This window comes from Hemitrygon akajei, chromosome 1, assembly GCF_048418815.1.
Source record: "Hemitrygon akajei chromosome 1, sHemAka1.3, whole genome shotgun sequence".
NCBI lineage: Eukaryota > Metazoa > Chordata > Chondrichthyes > Myliobatiformes > Dasyatidae > Hemitrygon > Hemitrygon akajei.
Window position 1 is genome coordinate 169,078,276 of NC_133124.1, and position 10,678 is coordinate 169,088,953.

The following is a 10,678-nucleotide window of genomic DNA, read 5'->3' on the forward strand; positions in this document are numbered from 1 at the left end:
GTGGTAGAGGAACGGAAGCGTTGAACGAATGACCTCCTTTCAAACCTGGAATGATCATTGTTATGGGCTTCAGAAAAGCCATCGAAGGAAACCAACCATTGAGATTTTAAACAAAAGCATCACGGAGTAATCTGAGAATCTACCAAGGCATAAACACAGGAAGCAAGATTTTATTTTTATGTTTCAATCAGCATTAACCGTACGTCCCTTGGATATGAAGGGACATGAGGAAGTGACGGCATTGGGGATTGAGTTAAACATCATTTTCTCTACTACTATTGACAAAGACTATCACGATGACCACTTGGCAAATAAGCAAATGACAAAGTCGTTTGCATACATGCCTTTCAATTCTACGTCTGATTGTTGATAAATGTTGCAATCCGATATATCGGATAAAGTATTATTTTCTTCAGCTCTTCTCTAAATCTGTTCTGGTTTACAGCATAAATGAATGTGTTGGTGCAACAACTCAGCATCACAAGCATGTTTCCTGTTTCCTCCAGGATATACACCGGATCATTATAACCTGAGTAAGAATAAGTATTACTAATTCTATAATATAAATAGTGAACTGTGAATGTCAACCATAACAGGATAAAATTGCCGGAAATACTGAAGAGCAAAATGATTGATTTCTTCCGATTCACCATCTCAGGATCTGGATATTTCTCAGTCCCTTTACTGCCCCGCAAAACCATGCGGGCCTTACTGGTCACCAGAATGTATCTCACTGTCAGAGCATTAAGCAGTAGGATTATGACAAACGGAAGAAAAGGTGTTGTTATGCGACAAAAATAAGAAAATGCCTGCCATAGGGGCGAAGTGTAAAATATAGATCTTATTCGACAGTACCACGGCAAATTGTCTAATGTGTACAGGGGCTCGAGTACAAAATACCAGGGGATGTTTTTGATATAGCTCAGAACTGACACCGTGGCAACAATGGCAGCTGCAGAACTTTCAGTGCAATACTTCGTCTTCAATTTGTGGAAACAAATGGCAATAAAGCGATCAAGCGTGAACACGACCGTTAGCCAGATGGAGGTGTCGGTGGTTGCAAATACGAGAAGTGTTTTGAAACGGCATATTGGAGTGATGGATAGTTTATTTCCAGGGAAGTAGATTCCTATGATCCGGTTGAAGATAACAGCAAAAATTACTACCAGCAGATCTGACGCTGCCATGGCCAGCAGGTAGCAGGAGATGCATTTGGAGAGTCCGCACTTTCCGCGAGACAGGACAATAATTGCCATGATATTAACTGCAGAAGAAACAACAAATGTAACGAGTTCATGAAGAGATAACAAAGCACAGGAAAATGCCAAAAATATCTTATTCTATTTCACTGTGTGGGCCACCTTCAGCCAGGTTTCCTAGACTCAGAAATATTTTCTCTTCTTCAGCTCTGTTGTGCTGACGTCGAACAACGCTATTGAATATTGGTAAACAATGGAATTTGCGTTTGATCGTTTCACGTGGTGCAATTGAAACTTAAGTCTCATTAGTTTCTTTTCTTTGAGTCTTCATTGATTCAAATATGCCAATGTCCCTTTCGCAAATTGCTTTATGTGTGATTAGAATTAAATACTTCATCTATTCGTATACAACAAGTTCCAGATATGCTCATCACAAAATATTCAAAATATTCCAAAGTACTGTGAGCCAAATATTACTCGGCCAGACTGGAATATGCGTATCTCAAGAAAGCGGTATCCAACACTGGGGTCTCTTACCAGTTGGGGCATACCCTTGTCTCATTAAAACATTAAGAGAAGGTAAAGGATTCGGCCGACTCAATGGCAGAGATACAGATTCAGCATGTTCCATTATGGAGTCAGATATCCTCAAAGTTCCTGAACACGTTAATAATGGATATTCTTTTATGTCCTGTATATACATGTTTGTAAATTGTTCTAATCGTATGATTTCCAGTGGAAACTGGATTAAGATTTTTATCCTCGTTCTATCTCTTACTTCCTGCTACTTAAGGCCAGGTTGTCAGTCGGTGCTTTCTGCATCTACCAGAGTGGTGGCATGGCGAATCGTTCACAACACTAGAACATGAACTATTAAGCTTGTCTGGGGGAGGCGAAGGAACCACGTGAGTTATATGGCAGGAGAATGGACTGTTTCTGTCTCAGGCCACTACTCGAACCCTGACATCAATCCTTTCTATCCGTCTTGTATAAACATGTTTGTAAAAGTATCTTGAAAGACATTTACATGGAAATTTCCAACAAACGCATTGACTCATTAAAGTCGAACCTAAAACTAATGGACGTCTAAAATATAGAATATACTTCAGCGAAAACAAAACATTATACTCATCTACAAAGTTTACCGATTTTTGAAATCATATCAACAATCGATTTTTAAGTGAATGATTGCTTCAGCGGGGACCAATCTTAACACAGCAATGAAATAGTAAACTGTCAATTAAAAGAGGTGAACTTAGAGATGTGTGTCGGCATAATTCAGTGTAGAAGTGTTTAAAATAAATGAGAATGTCATTTCCTTAATAACTGATTTAACTGTTGCAAATACACGAGATAACGTAGGAAGAATTGCAAATACACTTCAATTACATTTGTCAGATTGTATACATTCCTTGTATTAATTTACTATGTTTTTTTTGAGCTATACTTAACATTATTATGGAATTATTGAAGTAAGCTCATTTCGGTTTTTAAAAGAGTCAATGATTTTACATCTGGCACTGCATGATAGATTCTGCAAATATTGAAGAGAGGCAGACGGTGTTATGATTAAGCACTGAAATATAACTGAGTAGCGATAATGTTACGTTCATGAATGGTAGCTTGTGTCTTGCCACATTTCTAACTCTTCCATGCTTCAAAGGGGTGCAATAAATAAAGAGGAATGAAACATTAGAATTGTAATGGAATTGCTGCTTCCTACGCTGTTACTTAACGAATACTGCAGTTAAACTCCACATGAATATTTCTAATAGCAATGGTCTTGAATATTCCTATAATTCATAGGAAGCCTCCGAATATGAATCAGAACAATATGTTCTGTAAGAAACTGCTTTTCAAAATAGGTATTTATCTGATGAAGATAAACCTTTGAAGGTTAATTAACATCAAAGTTCTAACAGTTTGTGATGGATTGGGGGAAAGGGAGAAAATGCTTTATCATAAATAACAGTACTTAAAATAGCTACTGTAGGGCAGAGGAAAATAAACCGGATCTTCAAAAACTGCAGTATCGCTTGTTCAGAGACGTTGCGTAAAACGGATTTTTATAATAATTCATTTGCTGCTCGTGATATTCTAATTTACCTGGAATTCCAACAGCAGCTAGAACTGGATAGTAGACAGCATAAACAAGTCCCGTTGGAGGCTCATGCATTTTGAGTTTGAGATTTTCCAATGTGAAATGGTTGACATCTGACATGGAATAATGTGCATATATAGTTCAGAGAACCTTTAGGAATTAGTTGCGTAACATAATTACTGTAGTCAGTACCACCTCTTTGCACAAATACGGGCATTGAATATTTTCCTGCCATTATCGAATACTGCTGTGGCAGGAAATTGAAATGCAATTAAAATAACAAATGTTAGTGTGATAAACATTCACAGATAATCCCATTAAAGTATAAACACAATTCAAAACCTATAAAAGACAGTCGAACGACATTGACCCAAAGTTATTTTTTTTTCCATTGAAATACACACATGGACGTAACATGCACATTCATAATCAAACGTCGAGCAAATTCCCATATAATAATGCATACTTACTCACAATTATACATTGTGAGTAATGCATAATCGTTTTGTACTTATGCAATTACCGAGCTAGACAGGGAAGCCTTGCTGTGTGCGCCGCCTTGCAAGGTAATTTTAAAACATAAGGACGGTACGGCAAAAGAAAGGCCAAAAGGTGTCAAACGACGTCTCTATATTTCCTTTGGGTTCATCAGCTGCGTGGGGAAGGGGAGATAGCTACGTCGGTAATAACCTGTTTTGCATATCGTACTGCACTGGCATACATATGTAAATAGCTAGGACGCAACATCCATTGTTCGGGATAACTTCATGATTTTCAGTAACCCATTAATTAAACATTTGCTTAATTACGGAACAATTTACAACGACCAATAAACCTACTAACTGATTCATCCTTGGAACCTGGGAGGAAATCTGGGAACCGGGGGATGTTCACTCACTCCAAGTGGAGGAATTAGACCTGCCTTGCAGAAAATGCCGGGACTGAACTCTGAACTCCGATGCACTGACCAGCAGTAGCGTCGTAATACGCGCTACGTGTACTGGTGCCCGATGATAAGAGACAGAAACTGGACAATCAGAACCTTTTCTCAGCACCGTTATCACTAATATGAGAGGGCATACACTTAGGGCCGTTGTAGGAAAGTGTACGCGTAATACAAGAGATAGATCTTTCACCATGAATAGAAACGACATTGAGTGCACAGCCGACTGTGGTGGTAGAGACAGGTAGTTTCGATGAATGAAGAACGGAATAGTTTGAAAAGTCAGCAAAACATCATGAGCTATGGGCCTTTACTGTGCTGTATTATTCTATATTCTCCGTTATCGTATTCATAAACACATGAGGTCGCAGATCACTTCGGTTATGCGTACTTCATGAGCCTGTAATGTGATATAGCGTTATATCTGCTGTGTTCTCAGTTGCAGTTGTACAGTATTTGTACCTGTTGACATGCCACTTGGAAGAAAATTGTTTTCACTCTTGCCGTTATCAGACAAACCTGATGAATATAGAAAAAAATGCCGAAAATATGTTAAGGATGTTGCTAGTCCCAAGCTCCTGAGATATGTTGAAAGGGCTGGTCAAGTTAACTATTACTTGGAATATGGGAGGAGATCTCACATAAAATGTGCCCTCAAAGCTTCTTATGGGCCACAATAGGACATTGACTCGTAGCGAGGCTCGGATAAAAAGTGTTTGATGGAGTTTAATCCGCAAATTTGTGAAAAAAATTGACTTTGAGATTCGAACTTGAACGCAAACACTTAGCAATGACAGGTTCTTGGCCGTGTGGAGAAGCAAAGGAAATTTGATGTAAATCATCTTAGTTCCCTGAAACAAACAGCGCAAGGTGTTCCGGTAGATAACAAGACGCATTATCTGTTGGACTTCATTAATCAAGGGAATGATTTTACTGTAGACGATGCGAGGTAAAGTTGAAGTTCTATATAACTGGTTACACAACATTTTGAATATTGTTTTCACTTCTCAAAGCCTCATCCGAGGAAGGATGCGGACGATTTAGAGAGGGTGCTTCAGAGATTTACCAGGACGCTTCCCGAATTAGATTTCGTGTCTTATTAGCATAGGTTCAGCAAGAAAGACGTTGCCGTATAAGGGGGTCAAAGGCATAGATAGGGCAACTAGTCTCCTTTTCTCCCAAAGCTGAAATACCTCATGAAAGGAGGCATAATTCCCGGGGATCTGAGGAAGGTACCGGTTACGTCAGAGTAATTTATTTACACACAGATAAGCGGGAGGCAGAGACACATATTGCTGGTACTTTGAAGAAAATCTTAGATAGGCACGTGGATGGAGGAAGACTGAAAATTTATGCGTGAGGGATGTATTAGATTGATTTGAATTACAAGAGAGATCAGCACATATCTTTGAATATGAACCTAAATGTGTTGTATTCTTCTATAGTCTATGTTCCGGAATTAATTAGATGTAAATGAGAATGTAAGACTGATTGAGATAGAGAGAGAAAGAGAGAGAGAGAGAGAGAGAGAGAGAGAGAGAGAGAGAGAGAGAGAGAGAGAGAGAGAGAGAGAGAGAGAGAGAGAGAGAGAGAGAGAGAGAGAGAGAGAGAGAGAGAGAGAGAGAGATCACAAACCTCCAGTGATTAGTTGTGTTACATAATTCCTGGTGTTAGGTCCACTACATTGCACGAATAATGGGATCAAACATTTTACTGTCATCTTAAATTTCATCATAAAATTTGGTTCTAAATGCCTGTTCTGGTAGTACCTGAGGGCAAGAATGTGATGATATGATAGCTATGGAAGTTAGGAAAAAAAGGTCTTTTTGAACCTGGAAAGTAGCCCTACGGACAGTACCCCCCATATTCATGTGTGTGGTTTATCCATTGCCTTTGTTAAATACTTAAGTCAAACCCTCATCCAGCAATCCGCCTGCAGCTGGTTCCACATTTTCTGCGCCATCTGAATGAACAAGCTCCTATTCAGGTTCCCCTTACTAATGTCGCCTTTAACCCGTTAACAAATTCTCACGTATATGCCGAAGACCTTCTGCAGTTGTTACACCATCTTAGTTTAGTATACCTTTATTGCATATTCCCTCAGTCTCCTCCTCTCCAGGGACGATAATCCTAACACATTCATTCTATACCTGATTTCCTCGGGTCGTGGTAACGTCCTTGTAAGTGTTCTCTGTCCTCTTTGAAACACATTTATATATCTGCTCGATATGGTTTACCAGAATCGCGTACAGTGAAAACAGCGGTCATGGAAATCTAGAGAAAGCCGTTACAGTATACAGAAGAAAGTGTACAGTAACAGAAAAAGTGCAATCTTACTCACATATTTCCTGCATGTAGGTCATCAGTACGACATACCAATTAAAACTCCAATTAGCGTTTCAAACAATGTCACCATTACATCCCAACTACAGTAATGAATACATTGATTAACGAAATCTGATGTGCCAGATATTCCCTTCACAAAGTTCTCTGTAACGCGACTTTCAAGGAATTGAAGGGACCTGTATTTCCTGATCCCTTTTTCATACCACAGTCCTCACTGCGTGATATTTCGCAGCGAACTTTACATCATGGTTTTCCCTCCCAATCTACACCATCTCACACTTCCTTGCAATAAGATTTATCAGGCAGTTTCTGCCCAATTTCCATATTATCCATGTTCCTCTTCATGCGTTCACATCATTCCTAAGTACATATTCATTTCACATCATTTCATTACGTACACAAGATTGGCATAGTCCGAAAAAATAATGATCGGAATTTTTACATTATCAAGTGGATCGTTGATACAAGTGATAAGTGTGTATATATATATATGTGATAAGTATGAATATATATATATATATATAGATGAGCGGCATCGGACAAGTATGGTAGCAGTTTTTTTTCCTCTCAGGTCAGGCGCATTGAAATTTAAAGCTCCAGTGTTTAGGGGTTGTGTGAGAGGCCTTCTGACGGATAGAAGGTGGTGAGCATGTCGAGGAGTTACTCGATTAATTGGAGGCAGATTAAGTAATGTAATTTAAACAACACGTAGATAGGTGTACGTACCGGACTGTCTTAGAGGTACGTGGGCCAAACGCCCAAAATCGCAACAATTTTGTGGGAAGGTGATCGTCATTGGCACTTCAATATCTTGTATTATTTTATGTTGCAACTCTTTTTTTTCCAATCCGCCTCGATTTGCATCGGTTCTCTCGAAGTACTTTCCGAATGTACTCAGTTTCTACAATCTATCGTACTTCTGCAAAATTTACCTCAGAATCACTTGGGTGAACAATGATTTAAGAGCATATAACTGATTTATTGAAACTGAAATATCGCTCATAATTGTTGTAAAACATCATTATGTGAGTCTCTACCTAAAGGTAATCAAGCAGAAACGCCAAATAAATTTAAGATTTTCGTAGGGAAGAACCAAAATCGAATTGTCAAGGTATTTATTAAAAACCATTGCCCCAGATAGTCCCTGTCTTGAAGAATGTTCCAACAATCTTCAGATTATTTTCCTTATTGTTCGTATTAAAAGAATATCACTTGTGGTGTTAGTGGCATAATTCGTGAAACGTGACATTGTGAAAACGTGAATTCGTGAAATGTTCCCATCAATTTATTTCCCGAAAAAATACAATCCGAAATTTCAAGTTCACAAAATTCGCTGCGACCTAATGTTAATGAGACAGTTGACCAGGTAAAATTGAATGTCTTCGTTAGGGTAAACGAGCTGCACTTTCCGTTCTGCCCCAGTTGCCATTGAAACCCTAATGTTGTACAAACTACTCCATCTAATGAAGTAAAGCAATTATCGGTCTTTATATATCTTGCTGACCTTAATTGCATAAGGGGAAGAAAATCTCCACTTCCCTTAAGCCAGCGTTTTGACTAATCGAAACCCATTAACTTCTCGTTAACTTTATATAGAGAAACCTATTTAATTAAGTCCCGAAACTTTCCTAAGATGCCAATCGTGAAAACTATCTTTAATTAACCACAAAACATCCAATCATCAAATACTGAAATCGGTCACTGAGTCTGCACCTTTCAATAATCATGGGATCAGCGTGTCATACAGAATGTATGCAATCCTCCGCTCATGGAGATATTTCCGTTAGGACAACACAAATTCTGACTGATTACGTCATATACCCCTCAAGATAATATCAACTCCAACTGATTCTACCTTATTTCAAACACCGAGCATTATTAGAAACACCAACATACCATCCTTTTGCTTTGAGATGGTAGTAATCCAGAGTTCATTGGATGAATCCACGCCGTCAGGGGATAAGCGTATGAGTCCTACGGATAGAGAGATCGGGATCAAACTTGAGTCGCTGAAGCTGTACTCAGTTCATCATTTTCAACAAACTCTGCCTGCGTGTAAGACCACATAAATACTAAATAATATAGAGTAGTCCATCAGCGTATTTTATCCTATGCCAATATCCGCATTGTTCTGAATTCTGATGTTCCTATTGGAGCAAAAATTACACAAACTGTATTTCACATATCGAAATAGAGGACATGTCTTTGGCTAATCGACTGATCATCGTCAGCCCTGTCCCATTTCCCAGAGTCTTCGTGTGATATTATGCCACCTGGAATTCATTCTTGTTTGTTTCATAAAATCTCGCAGATTTGTCAACGATTACTGTTATTATTACTGTTATTGTATTATTATTATTATTATTATTATTATTATTATTATTATTATTATTATTATTATTATCCCTGATTGGTTTTAAACCGTTGTACTTTAATTCGAAACACGAGATTATGCAGAAACTGAAAACGAACAAAAACTGCTGGAGAAACTCAGTAGGTCAGGCAGCATCTACGGAAATTAGTAAGCTGTCGACGTTTCGGGACACTTTGTGCGTATTGTACATTGATATTGTTGGGCCTTAGTCATTGAGCCTGTCCCGTATCAACTTGTGATTGGCGCTGGGTCACGACTACAGTTGCCATCACTTAATTTCATTCATTTTCCTGTCAATTTTGCTGTCAGTTGATTTCAGTAAACTTTCAAACTAAAGACGGCGATTAGATCACTCGAGATCACGAACATTGCTGCGGCTATTATTAGATTGTTTTTAGCTTTCAGGGTTTCAAAATTAAATTTAATGTCAGAGAAATGTATAAAGTATACATCCAGAAATGTTTGTTCTTCGCACCCATCCAAGAAAACAGAGGACTGCCCCCAAACAATGAAGGACAGTTAGATGTAGTAATTACAATGTACGCAGCCCCCAGCTCCCCTCCTTCCCATGGGTAAGAAGCAGCAAGACAGCGTTCCCCTCCCCGCATGAGCAAAAAAAGCGTTGACACCCACCACCGACCACTCAACCGTGCAGCAAAGCAATAGCAAAGACATAGACTTGTAGTACCCCAAAGCCCACTCGTTCACCCGGTATTCCACATATTACATGCCCTCCCGTTTTCCTAATAAGGGAACAAAGTGATGTCTCCGTTTTGCAGAGAGAAGGGAGATACAACAAACAGCTCGTTGGTGTATGATATTAAACGTCCGTTGCATCGCTTTTTCCCAGCTCTGTGCCCAGAGATCTCCAGTTTCTGGGCACACAGGCAGAAATCTCCCGACTACCACAGCACACTGTATTTTCACCGGGACACCGACCTTCGATCCTCCCGTTTCCTGCGCCACCGGATCTGGGACCTCAGAAGGCGAGCTAAGCTCTGAGGCCGCATCCTTGGCATGTCGTGTAACGTTCAGTCGTGAGGTTAACAAGGCGACGTAAGAATGTTCGTCGCATCTCCCCTGATTAGACCTATAAAGTTGACTTAATCAATCTCAATTTGCAAAACTTTCTAAAAAAATTCTGCAGTTTACTTCGAATTTTGCATATGGTTGGTGATACTCTAATTAAGAACAATAGCAACCTTCTGTACGATAGTTACTAGATGATGGTGACATGAATATCGTGCTTAGCGGTTGATAGAGGAGGGAGGATATTGCAGCATTTCGTAAAAAGAAAATAGAAGAGTGCTAAAGAGGACCAGCCCATTTCTCCCACAATGTATGCAAGGAAAATTATGGTTCAAAATCAGACTAATCCTATCTGCTGTACATGATCGTATCCTCTCATTAAATTTATTTTCAGGTGCTTGTACAAAAATATCATAAACTATGTTGTCATTGCTGCTGTCACTGTGTCTGCATGACACCGCGTTACAGTCACCCAACAATTATTGTGACAAAAAGAATCAAACTTGCTTTGTACATCAACTTTAAACATTTCCATACTTCCCCGAAAGGGACAAGGGATTTTGTTTTAGCAATTGACACTTCCAGATTCCATCTTGTGGAACTGAATGATACTGGATTGCAAGCCCAGTATTGGTGGGGATACATGCTGATATATAAGCAGATCGCTACGCAATAGAATCAACTAA

General features: G+C 39.1%; 1 protein-coding gene across 1 annotated transcript; it reads right to left on the reverse strand.

The window, feature by feature from the left end:
• Positions 1–353: 353 nt before the first annotated feature.
• On the reverse strand, positions 354–1,256 carry LOC140725686 (probable G-protein coupled receptor 139). The gene has a single exon (XM_073041536.1). The coding sequence runs from the start codon at positions 1,254–1,256 to the stop codon at positions 354–356; it is 903 nt and encodes a 300-aa protein (XP_072897637.1).
• Between the last annotated feature and the right edge of the window lie 9,422 nt (positions 1,257–10,678).

Coding starts and splice junctions, on each gene's coding strand:
- LOC140725686 (XM_073041536.1), bottom strand. CDS start 1,256: ATGGCAATTATTGTCCTGTCTCGCGGAAAGTGCGGACTCTCCAAATGC.